Raw genomic sequence first — 23,540 nt, forward strand, 5'->3', positions numbered from 1 at the left:
AAAATATTATCAGGTAGCAACTGTAAAATTTTTGTCTTCGTTTCAAGTATATATGTATAGAAATAAGTGAATGTTTGTAACTAAGCAGAAGTTGATTGAAGTGGTACATCCTCATGTCACTTTTCTTCTTCAGTTGTGATGGTTCTTGTCCAAAGGAGGGGAATGAATTGTAACATTGCTACTGGTAATAAAATATTATAGTTATTTTGAGAGAAAAATATTGTGAAATTTTTCAGGCATGCCAAAATTTAAGCAATATCGAGATCTGCTTTTCAGTTTTCCACCCAGCTGTGCCTTGCCTCCTACTAGGCAGTGTTATGTTATCATAGTGCAAAGGTTTGAATGCTCTGTTTTATTCTTTGAAATATGTGCATAGAAATTGTTTTGTAACTCAGGATGATTGGATGAGAAAATAATATGTAGATTTCCTTAATGAGTGAGCTTAATCCTACAGAAGCCAACATTAACTGTGATAATTCTCCAAAATACTAACTCACTATATTCATCTCTAAAAGTATACACTTTATTTGTTATGAAGACGATATGTATAATGGTAAAAATGTATGAGATATGTGACATGTGAAATGACGACAAGTAAGAGCCTTATTAATTCTGTGTTGTATTTATGTATATTTTTAAGTTTAGTAGGTTAAGTTAAATGATACAATTTAGGATGAGAGAAAACAGAAATTATGGATTTATTCTTTTGAGGCTTCACTAAACCTATCTACAATCAGTTAATAGAATGTAATCTGCTAATAGAATAGGCTTTTAATACATAATTCCTTTTCATTTTTGGTATTGATGTTTAATTACTTTAAACTCAGATCAATTATGTTCTGGCAAGGGCTTTTGGCTGATAGACTTTAGTGTGTGTGTGTGTGTGTGTGTGTGTGTGTGTGTGTGTAAGAATTCCCTGGACAGCCTGATATAAAATGCGTATTTATAGATTCCTAGTCTCCAGACCCCTGACTTTTACTTAATTGGTTTTGGGATAGCTCATCTCCCAAAATTATCATTTTAAATGCATGCACAAGTGAAGTTTAAAAAGTGTCCTTTTCTGGGATTGTTGGAGGAAAGGGTTGAGGTGCTGTTGTGCTTTTGACCACATGTATCCCAACTTTGGATCATCTTTTTGTTCTCTTTTTCTTTCCTTTGCCTGTCAGAATTAATCAGTCAGTAAACACTCCCCATTCTACCTTTAATTCTTTCTTTTTTATTTTAAGGAGAAAAAACAGTAAAAATGATATGGAATTTCAAAACAAGATAATAGGAGATTAACAATGGTTAATATATTGCATATTAACTTCAGAATAGTTGCTAAGATTACAAGATATAGGCATGAAAGATTGATCAAACAATGAACATAAACCATTATTTTCAACGAACTGATAGAAATTAGTAATATAATTAGCTATCTTACGTGTGTGTATTTTTTTTTTTTGTTTTCCCTTTGTTCTTTTCTCTTTTCCCCGTCCTAGTTTTTCTTTCCTTTTAAGCAGTTTCTTCCCCTTTCACAATATGTATTATTCAGTTTGGATCGTATTTGCTCTTTCAGTTTCTTATACTAGGGAGACAATATGATGTTTACACATGTAAATCTGATTTAATTCACTTACGTATGGTTTTAAGCTGCATCCATTTACCTATAAAAGCCTTGAGTTTATCCATCTTATAGTTGAGTGGTACTGCATTCCATACTACATCTTTTTATCCATTCCTTGGTTGTTGAGCATTTGGGTTGTTTCCATTTATCTATTACAAAATGTGCTGCTATAAAAATGGGTGCATATATATTGTTGTGGTATGATATTTTCAGTTCTGCTGGGAAAATACCCAGAAAGGGAATAGCTGATTTGCAGAGTGGTTGCATCAGTCTACACTTCCACCGACAATGGAGAAAAGTCTTTTTCCCCACAGCCCTGCCAGTATTTGTTATTGATTGTTTTCTTGATAGCAGTTCTTTCTGGAGTGAGTTGGAATCTCAATGTTATTTTAATTTGCATTTCATGAATGACTAATGATGTTTAATATTTTTCATACAATTATTTGCTGTTATATAGCATTTGCATTGTATTAAGTATTAAAAACAATCTAGAGATGATCTCAGTATATGGGAGGGGTTGGTTGTATAGGCAAGGACACTTGCCTAGCTTCCATAGTGCCCAAGTTTGAGTCCCTAGAACTTCAAGGAAAAAAAGAAGAGTAGAATATATGTGGAAAGATACATATGGTTCTATGTAAATACCATGTCACTTTCTAAAAGGGATTGCAGCATCTTCAAATGGTTGGTATCCATGGTGGATGTGTATGTACCGAAGGATGACTGCATCGGTATTCAGTGCTCTGTATGAACCAGCCCTATTTACATTTATGATGTGGCTTTTAGATTTGAAAGGGAATTTAAAAGTTAAACAGTTCAGCTATTCCGTTTTCATCTGCTTGAAGATGTCACTGTCTAAAAACTATTCCTATGAACATATAATATAATTTTTAAGAACCTTCTCTATGCAAGGGTCTGGAGACACAAAATCAGAGAAGACCTATTTGGTTTTTTTTTTTTTTTTTTTTTTTTGGTACTGAAGATCAAACACATGACCTTGTACTTACCAGGCAAGTGCTTAAACCACTGAGCCCCAGCCCCTAGGCCCCCCCCCCCTTTGGTACAGAGGATTGAACACATGACCTTGTGCTTGCCAGGCAGGGCTCATGCCACTGAGCTAAATCCCTGGCCCCTAGAAGATCTATTTCTTGTCTCATGTAAGATTCCAGCAAGTGTAGGAGGCCACAATCACTCACCTCTCTCAGTCCTTGAGGTGCAGGCAGCACCAGACTCTGTATTGGAGGGGAGGGATCCTGGGCGGAGGGGCATCTAAGGAAAAGGGGAATGTAGAAGGGTTTTTGAAATAGGATGCTTACCATGTGTTGTATTTTCTCCTCCTCCCTCCACTATTCACCTCCCTCAACACCCTTCTGGTAGCTCCTAATACATTAGACATAAATGAAGACTTGAAGTAAGTATTTTAGAATATGTTTGTTGACTTTGACTGTTTTAAAAGGAAGGTTGGGTTCTTTATCAGAGCTAGGTTCTGGGTGAATTAAAATATTTGTGTTCTTTAGATGTGTTAAGGACTTTTCTCTCTCTCTTGTCTTTTGCTCAGGCTGTACCCTGGGTCTGGAATGAAAATTATACCCGGAAACTTCCTGCTTCCCTTCAGTTTTTCCTTGTTCTGGCCATAGACAACATCTCTTCTTTTCAGTTCTTGAGTTTTTTTAGTGATTCCCTCAAGCCCTTCCCTGTTTCACACTGTGCATATTAAATATTTACCGGCTTGCTTTTCTTCAATTGGACTTTGTGTTCCTTGGCAACAAGAGTTTTAGACCCTCTGAAGAGCCAGCACTGTAGCTTGCTGAGAGGGGATGTTTAACAACTTGATGAAGGAGTGAAAAGTGTGTAAAGAAAGTTTTTGTTCTGTTACTGGCATCTTTCAGTGAAAGCGACTGTGCCAGGAATAGTCAAGAATGTCTGAGACCTGGTTGCCGTGAACATAATAGTGGTCTGTATCCAGAGTTTCCATTTGTAGTAGAGTTCTCCAGGTTAAATGCCAAGGGTTCCCAAATCTTCTGGTACCCTTGGGTGTGTTTCGTTTGAAAATAAATGATTTTGGAGGGTTTACTTTTGTACTCAGTGACACATCAATCCATTTTTTAGTTTCTTGCTGTTTTTATGATGTGACATGGAAGAACACTGAATTACATGATTGTGTTTGTCATTGGTTCTCCATGGAACCCGCCTTTGTGGCTCCAGGGTTAAAAACCACTGCCACTCACCTAGGCTTGTGAATTTGTGATTAGCAGTTTCCTGTCCTGAGAAACACGTCTGACGCTGTCGTAAACTCTTTCTACACTGTGCCGATTATTCTTTCAGCAGTTAAAACAAGGGGATTTTATTCTTTAGTGTATATCACTGAACACTTGAGTGGTAAGAAAAAAGAAAATTCTGTTTTCCTTATTTCAGACTTTCCAAGTCTGAGTGGAATCATTTGGTTTTGGAAGTAGATTTTTGTGTAAATCATCACACTTAGGAGCAGTTAAGGAAGAATTATAAAATAGATGTGATTATAAATTTCTTATCATCTAAATTTACTGTCAGTTATGTTTAAGTAATAAAATATTCTTCTGAATTGTCTTCCAAGAAGAGAAATGGTTTCAATGGATTTGGAAGAAATTGGGAGTCAGTTTTGGCTTTGTCTCTGCCTGCTTTTTTGATGTCAGTGAGGCCACATTAGGGAATCACTTCTCAGATGAAATAACCCTTTGTAGTTACATCAGAAGCTTCAGACAGTTTAGAGAGCTTTGGATTTTTGCAGCAGCTTCATTAATATCCACGTCATTCTTCAATTGGCTAGTGTCAACAGGAAGTAAATCACCTCAGGAACTGATTGGTTGAGGTTAGATCTGTAGTAGGACCAATGCTGAAATGATGTTCTGGGCACTAGTTCACACTGTTTCTCTCACTGAACTGCAGCTGGGAAAACAATACTGTTTGGAATGTGAGGTCTCATTGTCTGGCACTTTTGGAGACTTTGGGATTTTGAAGATCAATCTCCAATTGAATAGAGACTTTTGCTGCACCTCTTTAGAGTTTTTTAGCATGCTTTTACAAGACTGAGATTTTCTCCCTCTTGCCTTTCTCAGTCTCAATTCTCTCAATTCATCTTTCTTACTGTGCATCTCTCCTAAACTTCTACCACAACCTTTTGTGTCTCTTTCTCCTTCTGCTTTGCTATCATGGCGAAGTTCTGCTCATTCTTTAACACATAACTTTCTTCTGAACTAAGAGTGTGTCTCCTACCATCCCATCCTTTCAGCTACTTGTTTCTGTGGCCGCATTCCATCTGTACTGTGTGCACACCTTGTACTGGCACAGGGGAACTCTAAGTGACACTGACTCATCTGTACATGGAGCTCTACAACTGCCTCCATGCCCTTGATGAGTATACACCATGTGGTGGTTTTCCCCATTGCTGATTCCTGGATTAGTACCTGTCTGTGTGTTCACTGGATGAGTGAAATTGAACTTAGCCCTGATTTTTTTTATAGGTATTTGTGAACTCGTCATTAGTTTCTGTGCCTTGCAAAGTCTACTTTAATCTATAATCATTTTGCATACTACTGATATTGAAGGGCTTGTTTAGAAATGACTTATTCCTTCTTGAGCTAAGATGGTTTTAGGGTTGACATGTTCTGTTTTGTGGTGCTGCACAAGAGTATCTGAGGCTGGGCAATTCCTAAATTGTTTCTCACAATTCTTTAGGCTGGGAAGTCCAGGATCACAAGACTGGTATCCAGTAAGGAACTCCTTGGTTGTTGTCTGTTGGTTGAAGGACAGAAGAACATGCAGAAAAGGCGACCAGAAATGGGTCTTACAGCCTCATGCCTTGTAGTAATCCACATTAATGCTTTCATGAAAGTTAGGTCCTAGCAACCTAAACATTCTCCACTGTTTTCCTTCCAACACTGTTGCATGGGGTTGGATCTCTAACACATCTCTTTTGGACATGCATTCAAATTACAGCACCATGTGACATTTGGATACTACTGTACATCTCAGTGCTCAGATAGCACATTGTCTTCACCAGTAATGTCCCTGCATCTCACCCTCTGTCATCTTTGGTATGGGTAGTAAGAAGTATCTGAATATAACTGTTTCTAAATTTTCCTGTTAGCTATGTAGGAATAATGCAAGGAGTTTTGATTCATCGAGAAAGAAAGGAAGTCTGTTAGCTTGAAGTTTCTTCACTTAGAATGAGTATTATAAGCATATATCATAATTAATAGGAAATAAAGTAATTTGAACCTGATTGGCTAACTGAGTCATTTTGAGTTTGATATTTATAAATTGTTTTATGGAATGGTTTGAGTAATATTCTTACTGAAACACTGTGGAAGCCATAATGTTCATTACTTGGAATGTATTATATACAGAGAGTTTATGGAGGGCTGAATGTAACAAAGCAACAAGAGATGACCACAGCACTTTCTGTCCCTTGTATTTTATCCAGGCTCCTTAGGGCAGGTAGCACTTGCACCCTTAATCCTGGTGTTATGCTGTGAATCAGTTTGAGCATATATACCCTAGATCCAGTACCTCTGAAAAAAGCCCCATCTATGACTGCTTGAGGCTTCAGAAGCCATTTAGACACAAGCCATAACACTGCATGTTAGTTGTCAAATAAAGTTCTAGTGAAAGTGCTTTGACAGTTGATAGAGTGCTATTTTCTCATTACTGCGTTGTTGGGATATATGATTGTAATTCTTTACCATGACGGTTTATATAGTCTTTATGTCATAGGCCAATAAGAATTCAACCTCAGATTTTATAGGTTCTAGAGGGAGGGAAGGAGGGAGAGAGAGAGATTATTATTATAATGTAGTACAGACAATGTATCTAAAAGTGTGCCTTGACTTAGTACAATTGTCTTACATGTTTTGTGTGTTCTTTGATCTATTAGTTTGGTTTTCCATTTGTATATGCAATAATTAACTTTATAAAATTTTATAAATGAGTCTGGTGCTGGAAAAATAAAAGGAGGATGGAGGGAAGGGAAAATGTATATGTACCAATTCCCTACAGTGAACATAATTGTACATATTATAGACATACTAGTAAAAGTCAAAAAAAGCAAAACTAAAGAAACAATCATAATGTTTATACGTTATATGCCTTAATAATTTAAAAAAATTTATACTTTTAAAATTGTAAGGTCACTTATGCTTTTTCTGTCTCTTTCATTCAGGTACCAAGTACTTGTTTTTGCAACAGATGCAGATAAAAGGGAGGAAACTGAGCAGCAGAAACTTGGTTCTGGAAAAAGACTGGTTGTAAGACCATTTTTAATATATAAAAAATTCAGTAATGCTATATCTAATCATAAATGTTTATAAGAGTAAGAATTCCTGGGGAGAAAATTAAAAACAAAATGTTTATGCCATATCTCATTTCCATGTATAATTGTTTGTAGCGGTGACCTAAGAATTTAATTGGCTATTGCTGAGCAGTGCAGCTGGGTTATACCTGTATTATATCATATTATGGATAGAGTGGTAGCACTGAAACTCTAAAGACTAAATGAGATCACTTTTAACTGAAGTGATTATAAACAAAATAAAAAGAAAAAATAAAAATATCTCTTTGATAGGCAAATTTATATACACTGTGCTTCTCTGTTCCTAATGTCTTTCTGAGGCTAATTTTTGGATTTTTTATATGCATTTTGAGCAATTAGATTATGATTCCTTCCATACCTTCCTTCTCTCTGCTCTTCCTCTCTCTCCCTCTCTTCCTTTTTTCTCTTTCTTTTTCCTTCCCTCTCTCCATTTTTCCTTCTTTCTTTTTTTCCTCTTTCCCTCCTTCCTGCCCTCTGTTCCTTTTGAATTTAGGACTTACTAAGGTTCTTGCATCTGTGGTTTTAAAGTTTTCTTTAGTTTAGAAAAAATGTGGCCATTACTTATGCAAATATTTTTTCTGTGTTCTTCTTCCTTTGCCTTGGGAATTTGAGTTATATATATATATTTAAGCTATTTGAAATTGTTTTACAGCTCACAGATTTTCTGTGCATTATATTTTTTTTAGCAGTTTTGGACATTGTACCCAGGGCTTATGTACATGCTAGGCAAATGCTGAATGACTGAGCTATATCCCATTTTAAAACTTTCTTTATTCTTGCAATTTCATTTGGGATAGTTTCTATTGCTGTTTTTGTTGGGGGCAAGGTACTTGGGTTTGAACTCAGGACTTTGCGCTTGCCAGGTAGGCACTTTACCACTGAGCTAAATCCCAAGCCCTTATTGCTCTTTTTTAAGACCACTAATTATTTTTCCTATAATATCTGATTTAGTATCAAATTCCTACTCGGCATAGGTATCATTTCTACTAATTTATTTTAAGTGTTTTTTATACTTTCTGTTTTTCTTCATAATCTGGAAGTGGAAGAAATTTTCTTATCATATCTATCAAACTCTTGTATGAGACTCATTCAGCATGTGGTCAGTTTTACTAAAAGAAATCAGAGAGTAATAGCACCCAATGAACTCAAAGTGTTTACTGGCTGAATCTGGCCGGTACACACGGGAACATGATTTGGTTGTCTACTCTGAGTCTTCCTCTCTCAGAGTCAGGCACACATGAGCACGGGTTATAGCTACTGATAAAAAATGCAGGACTTATAACTTGCTACAGTGCCATGAGAAATAGAACTGCCATGGAACACGCATTTGTCTTTGTCTAGTGGGGTTTTCATATAGGGAAGTTATACTTGAACTCAGTAGATTGCTCGGTGTCTAATTCTGTTTCAGCTTCTGAGTATCTAACTATGTTCACTCTGCTGTCTGCCTCCTGTGGGCTGTTTTAATATACATACTGGTAGTATCTGTCTTACAGATCAGCTCTATTTGGATTTCATATCTTCTTTAGATAGTTTAATACCTACAGTAGGTAGATTAAGGTCTAAAATCATGTCTTGATGACTAAAAAAGCGATCTTTTTAAAACATGATTTTTCATTTCTTTACATTTAACTATTATTTTTTCATGTTTCCTTTTGTTTTAATTTTAATTTTTTGTTAGTATGTGTTTATAGTACATAAGGATTATATCTGTCATGATCAGTGGGTACTTGTATGTAACGCATTCTTTTTTTGTCTCCTCCTCCTCCTATCCATCTTGCTTCTTTCATGTGTTGGTCTCCTTCCCATTTTCTGAAGTTCTATTTCCCGTTTTTTTTCTTCAAGTATTTTTTATGCCTTTTCTCTTCCCTCCCTACTCCCTTCCTCCATCTTTTTTTCCCTTTCCATTTGAAGGAGATCTTCCTACTTCCTATTAACTATCTTTTATTTTGCTCTTTGTTTTTAGTTTAGATTTCTAGGAAGGGAAACCATGTTATTTAAGGTGGTGTGTCTGATTTATTTCACATAATATGGTCTCAAGATGCATCCATTTATCAGTGCTTCATGATTATCCTTTTTTATGGCAGAATAGTGCTCTACCATGTATAAATATCACATTTCTTTATCCATTCATCTGTTAGTGGGTAGGTAGGCCATTTCCAAGATTTAGCTATTATAAATTATGCTACTATAAACATTGATATGCATGTATCACTATAATACAAAGACTTTAACTCTTTTGGGAAGAAACCTCGAAGTGAAATAGCTAGATCAAATGGAATTTCTAGTTTTAGTTTTTTGAAAAATCTCCATACTGATTTCTATATTGTACTAGTTTACTTTCCCACCAAGAATGTAGAAGGGTTTCTTTTTCCTTGAGATTTTGCTACCATTTGTTATTTTTGATTGCCATTCTTTCTGGAATAAGATGGAATTTCAGTGTGCTTTAGTTTGCATTTCTCTAAAGGTTGTTGAACATTTCTGCATGTACTTTTTTGTATTTCTTATACCCAGAAGTGTCTATTCTTGGGACAGTGTCTAATTACTTTGAGTTTTTTTATGTAGCATATTCTAGATGTTAGCCTTGTGTCTGAGAAGTAGCTGCCAAAATTTTTTTCCCCATTCTGTAAATTTTCATTTACTATGTTGGTTCCTCTGCTGTGCAAAAGCTTTTAAATTTGATACTATCTCATTTGTTGACTCTCAATACTATTTCTTGTGCCATTGGTGTTCTGTTCAGAAAGTCCTTGCCTATGCCTGTGTCTTCAAGAATTTTACCTAGTTTATCTTCCAGCAGATTTTTTCTGCTTTAAAATTCATTCATTCATTCATTCATTCATTCTTTCATTCAGATGGGAGCTTGCTTTGTAGTTCAGGCTGGCCTTGAACTCACAACAGTCCTACTGCTTCAGCCTCTGGAGTGCTGGGATTACACGCATGCATCATCACAGCCAACTCTGTTTTAACATTTAGAACTTTGATCCAGTTTCATTTTAGTTTGGTACACAGACTCAGTCTTCTGCATGTGGATATCCAGTTTTTCAAGCACTACTTATTCAAGAGGTTATCTTTCCTTCTGTATTTATTTTTGGCCCCCTTTTCAATGATTAAATAGCTGAATGTTCCTGGGGTGGTTGCTACTTTCTCTATTCTGTTCCACTGATCCACATGTCTGTTTCTGTGCCAGAACCATGCTGTTTTTATTAAAGTGGCTTTGTAATATAACTTCAAATTGAGGATTGTGACTCCTCCATTTTGCTTTTGTTATCCAAGACTGCTTTTGCTGTTTTGAATTTTAGGATTTTCTATGGTTGTGAAGAACACTGTTGGTATTTTGGTTGGGATAGCAGATAGCATTACATCTGTATATCAATTTTGGAAGTATAGCTCATTTCAACTATATTAGTTCTGCCTTTTCTTTTTTTTGGTACTGGGGGTCATACTCACAACCTCATGCTTTTCAGGCAGGTTCTTATATCACTGAGCTAAATACCTGGCTAGTTCTGTCTTTTTAGGAACGTGGGGTATCTTTTTCCATTTTCTGATGTCATCTTTGATTTCCTTTTTCAGAGTGATGTAATTTTCATTGTAGAGGTCTTTTTATCCTTGGTTAGGTTAATTCCTAAGAATTTAATTAGTATTTAATTTGTAATTAGTATTTAGTAATTAGTATTTAATTTGTCTGGATGCTACTGTGAATGGTACTGCTTTCCTAATTTCCCATTTTTTTAGTGAGTTCATAATTGCTATATAGGAATGCTATTGTTTTTTGTCTGTTGATTTTATATTTTGCTACATTGCTGAATTTGGTTATTCTAGGAGTCTTTTGGTAGAACTTTTGAGGTCTTGTAAGTAAAGGATCATGTCATCGGCAAATATTAATAATGTAACTTCTTTTCCTGTACGTACCCATTTTATTTTTTTCTCTTGCCTGATTGCTAATGTTTCAGGAAGTATGTTGAACAGGAGTGGTGATGGTGAAAATTCTTGTCTTATTCTTGATTTTAGAGGGAAAGCTTACAGTTTTTCCAGATTTAATAAAATATTGGCAGTGGGTGTGTCTTGAAGGGCCTTTATCAGATTGAGATAAATTCCTTCTATGCTTATTATTATGGATTAAGAACTGGTGGTCAATTTAATACCAGCTGGATTACATCAGCGTGGCATTGAGTGAAGATGCTCCACCTGAGGAAAGTTGCCAGGATAAATAGGTGGAGAAGAAGGGAGGTGTTGAGGGCTGAGATGTTAAGGCATTATTGCATTGTTGTGTTGAGGCATTGTGGATTTTCCTATGAGTTGCTGTTTGAGCTCTGGGTTCTCCTGAAGAAGCTTTGTCCTCACATCAAGCATTGCTTCCTGGCTCTGGAGGGGAAGACATGTGCGGCTTGGTCTCCAGGATGAACTCATCACACTGGCTTCCTGGCACGTACCCGACTGTGCTTGTCGTCGGAGAAGCTTGGGGCCTCCATGTCACTGAGGATGGCGATGGTGCCTTTCAGGACAGCCCTGGTCTTTATTTTGAGTGTGACTTCTCAGCTCCAGCGTAAAACCCTCATCCCACCAGCACAGCTCCTTCACCCTGCTTGCGTGGACTTTCTGGTTTCCACCACTGATCTTTGGGTCTTCCCAGCGCGGATCTGTAAAAGAGACTAGTGTGAGTTCTTCTTTAGGCTCTGAAACTCCAGCTGAACTAGTGGGAGGCGTGGTCAGGAGCTCTGGGTTTTTACCTGGACTCATGTAGGACATTGCTGTGGGATTTAGGCTCTTGACTAAATAATCTGTATCTTTGGTGTTGCGGATAGATTTCCTGCATTTTCTTGTGTTAACTCCCAATGACCATTATAAAAATATTATAAACTTCATATCCTGATTCTAATTGTAATCTGCACAACCACTAACTATAACACTTATTCAGAGTTTTTTTGAACGGATATCTGATTTGTGAAGGTTTTTTTTTTCCTGCATCCATCCTTGTTTCTGATTGTGTGATGGGCTACATTTATTGATTAGAGTATGGCATACCATCCTTGCATCCCTGGGATGTAGTCTTCTATGTCATGATGTATGATCTTTTTGATGATACTGCTTTCTATTTGCCAGTATTTTCTTGAGAATTTTTATGTCCATGTTCATTAGAGAGATTGGCCTGTAGTTCTCCTTTATGGTGGACATTTATCTGATCTTGCACTCAGGTTATTGCTAGCTTCCAGGAATGACTTTTGGAGTAGTGCTTCCCTTTTAGTTTCATTACAGACTTTGAGGAGAATTGGCATTAGATCTTCCCTGAATTGTTCTTGTAGAATTTGGCAGTGAATCCATTTGGTCCTGAGCTTGTCTTAGTTGGCAGAATTTTTATTTCTTCTTGAATTTCATTGCTGTTATTAGATTACTCCAAGGTTTTTAAGTCTTCGTTCAGTGTCTTAGTTACTTTCTCATTGCTGGCACAAAGTACTCAACATCCACAAGTTAAAGGAGGAAAGGTTTATTTTAGCTCACAGGCCATAGTCAGCTGCCTCCAGGACTGGGCAGCATGGCAGAAGAGTATCAGAGGAGAAACAGTCTATGGAAGGGCGAGCAGAAAAAAAGCAAGAAGCCTTCCGTTTCTTTTTATCCCATTCATGCTACCAGCCTATTCATTGGTGCCACCAGTACCTAGGGTGGGCTTTCTCATTGTCCATACCCACAACTGCGCTAAACCAATTAGTAAACTAATTTAGTTATCACTAATTTAGTTCATCTGTATTCATATACTCTAGATTCAGCCATTTCTGAAGAGCTCCATATATGGTCATGCGAGGGTTTGGGGGAACATTTAGATACACTGATAACATTCAGTTTTGGTAATTCATATAGGAATCTGTCCATTTTTTCTGAATTTTTCAAGTTATTGGTATATAAGTTTGTGAAGTAGCTGCTAATAATCTTGATTTGGGCAGTTTCTGTTGTGATTTTATCTTTTTACTTTCCAATTGCATTGATTTGTGTCTTTGTGGTTTTTTGGGTGAGATTAAGAGTTTGACTATTTTGTTCTTCCAGTTCATTGATTTTTAAAAATTGTTTGTTTACTCTCCATTTCATTGATTTCTGCTCTGATCTTTATAATTTCCTCCCTTTTACTAGCTCAGAATTTGGATTGTTCTTCTTGTTCGATAAGTTCATGGTGTTTTCCTAATGTAGACATTCACATCTGTAAACTTCTCTCTTAGGATTGCTTCATCATGTCCTATACATTCTGGTATGTTGTGTTGGCATTACCATTTAATTCTAGATACTGTCTTATTTCTTCCTTAATTTCTTCTGGTACCCGTTGCTTATTAAAGAGTATGTTGTTTAATTCCCTTAATTTCGTTTGCCATTAATTTCTAATCTCATTGCACTGTGATCTGATAATATGCATGGTAAAATTTCAGTACTTTTGCATTTTCTTGGGCTATGATTTTTTTGGGGTATGATTTTTTTGGGCTAGTATGTGATGTATTTTATGGATGGTCCTGTCTGCTGCTGAAAGAAGAATGTGCATTCTTTCATTATTGCATGGAACACTGTGTATGTATCTGTTAAGTCCATTTGTTCAAAGGTTTGGTTTAACTGTGATTATTTCTCTTTTAATTTTTTTGTCTCATTGATCTATTTGTGATAGTGGGCTGTTGAGGGCTCTCAATATAATTGTGTTGGTGTTTATGTGGTATAGTGTTTGTTTTATGAAGCTGAGTATAACATTTTTTGGTGTATATACATTTACAATTGTATCTTCCTGCTGAATTCCTGTCTGTTGAATTCTTGTTATTCCTTAACTAGTATGTAATATCCTTCTTTGCCTCTTCTGAACAATTTTAGCTTGACTGAAAATATGGTAGCTACATTCTCTTGTTTTTGGATACTTGCTAGAATATTTGACTTTTAGTCTATGAAATTTGGGGGGTAGTTAAATGTGTTTCTTGTGTTGAGTACAACCATTGGATTTTTTCTTGATCCATTCTGCCAATCTGTGTCTTTTGATTAGTGAATTGAGACTATTCATGTTGTTAGTTATCATTGATAAGTATTTACTTATTCCTATTATTGTATTACTTTCCTGCCTCATTCCTTTTCTTTTTCTTTTACTTATATACTCACCCCACCTGGTATATTCAATTAGACCTTTGGCGTTGTTAACTTCATAGTCTTGTACTTATATTAGGATATCATGGAGAAATTTTTGGAGTGCTCATTCGGTTGTCAAGAAATTTTTTAATATATTCTTTACCATGGAAATTTCTTACTTCTCCATCAGTTTTAAAAGATAATTTTTCAGGATATACCTGTGTTGGTTGGAAGTTGTTTTCCTCTGTGGGCTTGAGACACCATACCAAGCTCTCCTCACCTTTAAGGCTATGTTGGATAATCTGCTGTAGTTGTAATGGTTTTCCTTCATAAGTGATTTGTTATTTTCCTGTAACAGCTTTTAAGATTCTTTTCTTGTGTTGAATTTATGTTATTTTGACTGTGATGTGTTGTGGACTGGTTCTTTTTTGCTCATGGCTATTTGGGGTTCTGTATGCATCATTTGTCTGCACCTCTTGATTTCTTTTTCCCATTTGAACAAGTTTTGTGGTGTTGGTTTTGTAAGCAGGATTTTTATTACCTATATGCTGTCTTTGGATTTTCACTAATTTGAGTTAATCTCAGATCAGTCTTTGTATCATCTAGCAGCTGTTGAACATTTTTAAATGTTCTTTCATTAATTGATTATCAACCATAGCCCCTGTCTTGTAGATATGATACTCTGTCCTCACATTGGTCAGTTGTGCTGTTCATTCTTTCTATAAACTTTTTAATCTTTTGGATTTCTGCTTTGTATTTATTCTAGACTCTAATTCTTTTCTGTGCTGGGCATTCATATTTTGCAGCTCTTTCTTTAGCTTTGCTAGCTTTTTATTTGTGTCTTCTGTAGGCTTGCTGGTTGTTTCATTAGGATCATTATCTGTTTAGTTAGGTCTTCTTTCAGTTCACCAAGTATCTTATTCATCTGTTTTGTTACCTCCACTGTTATCCTTTCAGATAAGTAGGTGCATGGCTTTTGCTATCTTCCCCTTTGATGCTGTCTGGATTGGCTTTAGGGGCATAGGACATTTTGGGAGACATTTTGTTGCTTGTTCATTTTTTTTTTCTTTCCATGTAGTGGGGCATATGATTTGATTCAAGTGCGTAGCTTTTGTTTCTAGTATGGAGATCTCTTTTATTAATGTCTACTTTTCAGAGATGTGCTATGGGAGTGCCTTAGCTATTGGCCTTTGCCTCTGTCTGAGGATCTAATCACCTCTGTTTGTTTGGGAGGGGCTATTGTAGCTTATTTGGCTCAGTACCCTGTTCTTCAGTAATAGGCTTCAGTATTGTTTATGACCTATAGGCAGCCCAGGTATTGGCATACAATGAAATTCAATTGATAGCAACAAATATATCACCTTGGTTGCAGTAATAAAATCAGTAATAACTATAGCATTGAACACAAACTCTATACTGACAGATCCTAAGAACAAACAATGCATCACTTTTTCCATAAAAAAAGATCTAGATTATAATAAAACACTAAGACAAACCAGATGTTGACCTATAGTAAATGTCTAACAGAATGGATCAACTTTACCTCCATTATCAATAGAATAGTGTTCCAAGCAATATGACATAGTTAACTTACTATGTTTAGATTCATGAAGCTTAATGGTTATACCTTTGGGGGTAGAGCATGTGGAAAGTGGGAGCACAAAAAAGTAAAGATGGAAAAAGTAAGCAGTGCAAGAGGAGAATCTGATAAAAGTGAAACGACGGCTCCTCTTAAAAAGTAAAAGGAAGTTAATGACATTAGATATAAGTGATAGAAGAAAACCAGCCAGGAAAAGGAATACTAAGAAAAAATAGAGGGTAAACTAAGCAAGTGAATAAGGGAAAAAATTAAAAGAGAGAGTGGAAGAAGAAAAGAAGAGAGAAAAGAGGGCCAAAACAAAGATAATAATAAAAAAGGAAAAAGAAAATAGGAAAAAAAATCTCTCCAAACACCCCCCACACACAAATTTCATAAAGGAAAAAAAAAATATTTTCTATGTATTTCCAAATGAGTAGTTTCCTTTTATAACCAGTAGTATTTGCAATTCAACAAGTCACAGTCCTCTGTACCTCACCTTATAACCTGTGAGTTTGTGAGGTGACCTTGCTGCTCAAGAAGTCGCCTGGTGTGTAAATCCCAGTCCAGGACAGCTATCTAAGCCAAGTCACATCCCTGCTCCCATGATACATGGAGAAACAATCAGACCATGGCCTGTACTGGTGGAGGGCTCTGGGTGGGGCTCAGAGTTTTCAGATCCAGTCACTTCTGAAAACCACACTTGCTGAACCTGGCCTCCTACCACAGAATGTAGGTCCAGTATCCTTCCTTGCTGAGATGTCTGTCTAAACCTCATCCTTTCTGCCTGTGTTGTCCATGGCTTTCTCTGCCCCAGCTACTGTGGTAACACTTCAGTCCTGGAGTGAAACTGTAGTATAGGTGTTTTGTGGCTCAGGTCCACAAGATCAGCCCCTTCCCACGATGGTGCCTAATAAACTCTCTCTGGCAATATGACAGTGAATTTTTTTCTCCAGCTCTGTCCTGCCATGAAGAAGACACTCTTGGGGTAAAACCCCACACTGTTTTTGAAATTTATACTGACCACAGGCATTTCTTGTTTGTAGCACTGCTGGCTCATCCACTACTTTTTTTTTTTAAAGCAGGCTCCTTTAGGACACTGACCTTGGCCTCAGTCAGCTGGGTCATTTGGTGGTGATCTCTGCTGCCTGTACTGAGAGGAACCAAAGGGCAAAGCCAGCTAGGAGTTGACAGATTGACATTTGCTCCTTTGTGGTGCCAATTATTTGTTGATTAAAGCCTAACTTTGAGGTTGGACTTACTCTTCTTTAGTGTTTCTATTTGTGAAGCTATCTCACTGCCATTGCCATAGGTACCATACTTGATTTTCAACATGATACATCTTTGTTCTTTTGCATCTTCTTGATTTACAAATGTTATTAATTGCTTTGAAGATAAATTCTGAAAAACTTTTGCATGTTCACTTTACATTCGTGCCTTTGTTATTTTAAATGCATTTTTTGAATCTTGATCATGTTTCAGAGGTATGGAGCAGTGCTTATATGTAGAAGATTCTGTCAATGCTACTGTAATAGCTTGTTCACTGCTACTACGTGATTGTATCAATATATAATTGATATAGTTGTATCAATATATTTTAAGGTTATCTTTTTTTCAAAGTAATATATTGATAACAATATTGGCTATATATTTTGACTATTAAATTTGATTTGTAAAATAAACAGTAACATTTAAAAATAAATTTATTTTTAAGCATATATAAAATTATACTTTTTAAATAAAAGTGTACATATTAATGGAGAATCATGTGATGTTTTGGTACATTTTTATATTGTATGTAGTTAGATTAAACAGATCTGTCTCCTCAGAATTATCATTTTGTATGATAAAATGTTTTCTTTTGGCTTTTTGAAATAATACATTTTATTCCAGTCACCCTATGGTACAGTAGCACACTGAAACTATTACTCTTACATAACTACCCATTTATTAATATTTCTCCATCCTTTCATCATCCCACAATAGGTTTTTTACAGAATTTTTTCAGAAGAAAGTCTTTTTTGTTTTGTTTTGTTTTTGAGACAGAGTCTCACTACATAGCTTAGGCTGGCCTTGACTCACTCTGTGGCTCAATCTAGCCTCGAACTCATAGCAGTCCCCTTGCCTCACCTCCCAAGTACTCAGTATGGTTGTGCTTCTCCATACCTAGGAAGAAGATAACTTTTAATGAGTATTCCTGAGCCACTGAACAGTTTATGTCATCTAACAAGAGATGGTACAAAATACTTGAGAATCTATAAAATATCAGAAATCTGGTAATAACACATACAAATCCAGTTAAATTAAAGAATTTATTTAATCTTTGTATTTCTGCTTCAATGTAAATCAATTTCTTTATATTGATATGAAAATGATTGAAATATTCTAATTTTAGCAACTAACTTGATCTTGCATTTTGGTTTGCAGGTGGATTGGACCCTAAATATTGGAGAACAGGCCCTTGATATATGTATTGTGTCTTTTAATCAGTCAACATCTTCTGTTTTTGTTCTTGGTGAAAGAAATTTTTTTTGTCTGAAGGATAATGGACAAATTCGATTCATGAAGAAGCTTGATTGTAGCCCAAGTTGTTTTCTTCCATATTGCTCAGGTATGTAGGAAGATTCTATTTTTTCCATATGTCTTTGGCTCTATTGTATATATCATAAAATGCCACAGTTGTACACATATTTTAACTATCTAGGAAAATAGTTTTATGCTGGACATGTAATGGGGATTTTAACTTTCAGCATTTGAAGAGATTTAATATAAAGCACATGTTTAGTTTTGTCAGTCATTTTATTTTAATGACTTATGGAGTTGGCTTCCGGGATACTTTATTGCTTTCCATGTCACTGTTGAAGCGGGTTCTAGGAGACCAGCTCTTCTAAAGAGAGCAGTAATATCCAAATAGAATGACTCATCCATAGCAAATGTGCAATCATTAGCTTAAATGTGTCAACAAGTTAGTGCAATTCATACTCCTTAGGTGAAATGCAAACAAGTTGGCCATTATTTATAAATGAGTTCTTCCTGATTATTAGTAGCTCAAAATTGAAAATTAATTTAGTACTTAAATCTTTTGTGCATTAAAATCAAGATAATTAGAGTTAGTGTGTGTTTCAAGTCCCCTAAAATAGGTATAATCTCCTATTTCAAATGACCATTTTCTTCTTGTATCTTCATCTTGCAGTTTCTGAGGGAACAATAAATACTTTGATTGGAAACCATAACAGCATGTTGCACATTTATCAGGATGTGACACTGAAGTGGGCCACTCAGCTCCCCCACATTCCTGTGGCAGTGAAAGTGGGTTCTTTGCAGTAAGTGATACTATTTAACATGACTTCATGAAAGGACCTTAGTTGGTGTTCCCTAGAAGTTTTGAGAAATAATGGCAAATGATCTTACTAAAAAATGTTGAGTGATGTCGAAGTACAATATCAGTAATAGAAATAACTTAAAGTTTGAACTATTGAAGAAGGATCTATGATTAATTAGGGCTACTAGTCATTACTATGTAGCATTGCTATCAGATATCCACTGTAAATTAAAGATGAAAACTGTAAGAAACTGACAAGAAAATGGTGTTTGATATATTGTTTTCTTTAAAGTAGGAAAAACTTTCTTTCAGCATTTGGTGGGTCTCACTCAGAGATCAGTTACTGATAGAGCATAAAAATATAGTTTATAAGGTTTGTACTTGTTTTCAGACCTTATTATGTCAACTGATATCTGATTGCTAATTATCTTATATTTAAGCAATTTAGATGTTAAAGAGGACCATTTTGCATTTAAAATGAAAAACATCCATATCTTAACATGTTTCTAAAATTTATCAAAATTGAGAGAAATGAGACATAATTTCTCAGTAAGTAATTATTCAAAGTCATTAGTACAAAAGGCAAGATCCTGATAAATTCTTCAGGAACTCAGATTATGTTTAGGAGTTTAGAATTTCAGCCAATGTATAGAAATACATTTTTTTCCAAAGCTTCATAGATTCCTAGATCTGTTCAGTTCTGTTTGTTTAGACTTGTATAGTACATTTCAGAGCCATATGTAGAATTCTTCAATAAAATATCTGATCAGGATGAGTTATCTCTTCAAATAATGATGGAATATGTAATATTGATGAAATTTGTTAAGGGGTATTCATATTTGCATTACTGGTTATTCTAATGGCCTATGTCTTGGCAAAACGGAAACTATGTTTAGGAAACCTGAATTGTTTTTTAAAAAATTGTTTTCTTACATTGTATAAGAAAAAAACATCAAATAACTGTTATACACTTAACAGGAGTAATAGTTACTTTGTATCTGAAGAATAATTTAAATCTTGAAATTGGCTTTTGCAGTGTCCACCAGATGTCTTTTTAAGTTCAACCAGACTTAGCACACATTTTGCATCAGATTTACTTGGAAGGATTTAGAACAGGAAAAACATCTTGCCAGCAGGGCCACGTAAGGTAGTCAGCTATTTCTTTCTGGTTGAGTAATTCTTCTAGCAGTCCATATATCCATCTAAGAGCTGTTGCCTTTGGTTGCACCAGCAACAGTATAGGTGCAAGAAGACAGATCCGCACTGGTGGGTACGAGGCCCAGCTTGGCTGCTAGTCTCCGTGCTGCACAAAGCCAGGCTCTTTCAGGACTGAAAAAGCCATTGTGGTTTTTGTGTATAGTTTGGCGTGGAAGTGATGAGAGCATTTAGGTGAAATAATTTATATGTTCATCATGTTCAAGACTTTCAATAGTCACCTTACCCAGAGAAGTGCAAAGATAGAGCTTCTCAGCAGATATTTGTTGTTAATTTATAATTTCTGGTCCACATGCAACTTACAAATTAAGAGTCCAATAGCAGAAATTATAATGACTAAAAATTAAATTTCCATACAGTGTGCATTATGCTGCTTGTGTGCAAAAGTAGTATGTAACACTGTATTTTGGATACCTGTAGTTGTGTAGAAAGCTTTCTGTTTCTCATAGGTTTTTCAAGATTACAGTTATAAACTACTAAATGCTGATACTGCCACTAACATTTTTCATAATTAGTATATAATAATAAATTTAATTATTCAATTGAAGAATTTTCTATTGTATACTTTAAAAGGTCAGACTCAAATAATTTCATTGTAATTTTATTTGAAGTTTTAAAGTAATATTGCTAACAAGTACAACATTTAAATTTAGAAGTTAGTATTTGAAATAGTAAGCACTGAACAACTTTCCTCCTGCTTTTTATTATCATTAGGATTAAAGTTTTCTGGTAGAAGCTTTCTTGACTGACTATGTATTTATAAAGGAAGGGGCTAATTTTTTTTCACTGAATAAGAAATACTGGATTTGAATCAAGTTGATGCAGTTATGCAATGATGAGCAGCAGCAGTATTCTCAGAAACTAAGATACTTTTTTCCCTCCCATTCTGCCTCGTGGGCAGTGCTGGACCTCTCTACCCTGTTTGTAAGGGTAGAGCTCTAACTCTTTATTTCCTTTTCTTTTTTTCCCAATAAGGCTCATTCCTGGGTAGTGTCTTGTGGTTTAATTATTTTTTCTGGATTAAACTACAAGAATATAAGATGCATATTCAGGTTACAGAATTAGGAGAGCCAGGTGTGATAATGATCTCTAAGTTCTATGCTTTTACTATTTTCTCCTCCTTGCATGAAGTAGCTGTGGGAGAACATCTTATACCCCTACTGTGGACGCTTTATCAAATGGCAAATAAAGCCTATCGTTTGTCAGAAACATTATTCTCTGTAGAAACATCAAATATACCTAAAAGAGGAAGTTGGCTTGGATGCAGATTCAGAGTGCTGGAAACCTTTGTGAACACGAGCTGGCAGCTCATCAGCACAGTGCTGTAAAATCCTATTGCAGCTTACATTTTTTTTAGCATAAACAGTTTGGCCTAGTACTTCATTGTCAGACTGTGCCCACAATAATCACTCATTCTAACTTTGATGTGTAACATTTTCTTATATGTTAGATTTCATTTATGCTCTTTGACCAGAGTATTTTTTTCAATTTCTTCTATGGGTTTTCAAATTTTCTTCTATGTTTGAATCCCAGTTCAAGTTCTATAAGTGTTCCTTCCGTACCATGTTCTCACTCTCTGAATTTCTAACACATTTACTGTTGTACAGGAGACATTGTTTTATTTTCCTATCTCCCCACTAGATCATACACTTCTTTCCTACATTTGCATGTCATACTGAATAATGAAGCAGAAAGCTAAACACATGCTATACACCCAGTAAAGTCATTTGTTTTGTGTTGATATATTAGCAGAAAGATGGCTAACAGAACTTGTAGTTTAAAACCCTATTTGAAGTATGAAAGAGGGAGAATCACAGAGGTATTTCTTTAAACTCAAAATTTTTAGGAGAGTATTTGAAATTTTTAAATTGGCTCTTTCTTTCATTGTGGTAAAGTTGAACAATATTTAGGTGAGGTAGGATAAAATGCATTCTTTCAGTTATAGGTTGGGGCCAGATGTGTGCATGGTTTTCTGGTGCATGTATAAGCTGTTTCTGAACCAGAATGGGGGAGGGATGAGGCTAGGGAGGAAGAAGGACACTTTTCCTTATCTGTAGTCAGGTGACCTCTGTGAACTGAAGCTGGCATGCAGCATGAGGTGCAGTTGGACTTCAGGCTTTATCTACTTGATAAGTAGTCTGAATTTCTGAGATTTAGAGTTTATGATGTTTATATTTCTTTTTTCCTCACATTGTTACTCTTCTACTTTTTGGTGATTTCTGTGCCTGTGTCCTTGTTTTTTTTTTTTTTTTTTTTTTTAAGATAGGTTCTTGCTGTGTAATTCAGGCTGGTCTTGAACTTGTGATCTTCTGTGTCAGTCTCCCAAGTGCTGAGATTGCAAGTGTGTGCCAGGATGCCTGGCTGTGCCTGTGTTTTTGTCTCTTCTGTTTTGGCATGGCTGTTTTCATTAGCCATTGGAGAGTGTACCCCGAAGGTTGTTGACATACGGAACTAAACATTTCAGAAGCACTTTAGGATCATAGAATTAAATTTCAGGGAAAATTCTAGTTGTGAATTGGACTGGGAATAAGACTAGAGTTAGGCATTCTTTGGAGAAATTGCCCCCCCCCCCAGTTCTAACTAATTTTTAATTTCTAAAAATAATTTCTGTTCGAGCTACAGATCAAGTGGTTGTAGTTTATAGTACTTGATTTTTCATGGCAGTTATTTCCAGGTCCAGTAGTCAAAGTCACTGTCTTCCCTGTTCAGTCACTGCTTGGTCTCTTTGCACCATCTTCATTCTGGCCAAATTCTTATTCTGTGAAAGAATTTAAATGCTTCCTCAAAATTTGACATAGAAAGTTTTGACATTAATGTGATTGTTTTCCTTTCTCTCTTCTACCCCACTGTTATGTAGTGTTAGTATTCTTTTGGTGATTTTCTAGAAATTGTGTTTATAGTTACAATTGACACTTTTGGCATTATAACCAAATTATACTTATTACCTCGTTTTGCTGTTAATGTTACTGAATTTTACTGTTTTCACTCTTACATTTTTTTTCCCTAAGAGATACAGCTTTTCCCATCACTTTTTGCTTATTTGTTTTCTTGCTGTTTTGTTTTTGATTTGTTTGGAAAGTAAATATCTTTTTCTGTAGTAGTGATGATAAATCAGCTTTAAAGAAATACACTATGTGGAATAAAATTATAATTGAGGCTTCTAACCAGGAATATTAGGAAGGGAGAATGATAGGGAGAATCCCTGGCTTTTATGGTACCCTACTAGGAAAGAGGGCCTAAAGTCTGGGGTCCAGTGTCTTGGCAATCCAACATAGCAGACCACAGTGGAACACAAAGAGTTGTGGGATAAAAGAATACAATTATATTTAAGATTTTTTTTTCCTTCATCTTATTGGGATTTTAGTAACCCCAATTTGGACAAATTGTTTGGACAAAT

At 35.6% G+C, this 23,540-nt stretch overlaps 1 protein-coding gene across 17 annotated transcripts in view; it reads left to right on the top strand.

The window, feature by feature from the left end:
* Bbs9 (Bardet-Biedl syndrome 9) overlaps positions 1–23,540 on the top strand; it is a 395,959-nt gene that overhangs the window by 89,997 nt on the left and 282,422 nt on the right. For all 17 annotated transcript variants that reach the window (XM_063233878.1, XM_063233880.1, XM_063233877.1 and 14 more), the window contains 3 exons: positions 6,801–6,885; positions 18,034–18,217; positions 18,800–18,929. In XM_063233878.1, coding sequence (XP_063089948.1) covers positions 6,801–6,885; positions 18,034–18,217; positions 18,800–18,929 — 399 coding nt within the window. The remainder of the gene's footprint in view (positions 1–6,800; positions 6,886–18,033; positions 18,218–18,799; positions 18,930–23,540) is intronic.

Source organism: Cavia porcellus, unplaced genomic scaffold (genome assembly GCF_034190915.1).
Source record: "Cavia porcellus strain 051 isolate PalLab524CR breed Dunkin Hartley unplaced genomic scaffold, mCavPor4.1 scaffold_23, whole genome shotgun sequence".
NCBI classification, from domain to species: Eukaryota; Metazoa; Chordata; class Mammalia; order Rodentia; family Caviidae; genus Cavia; species Cavia porcellus.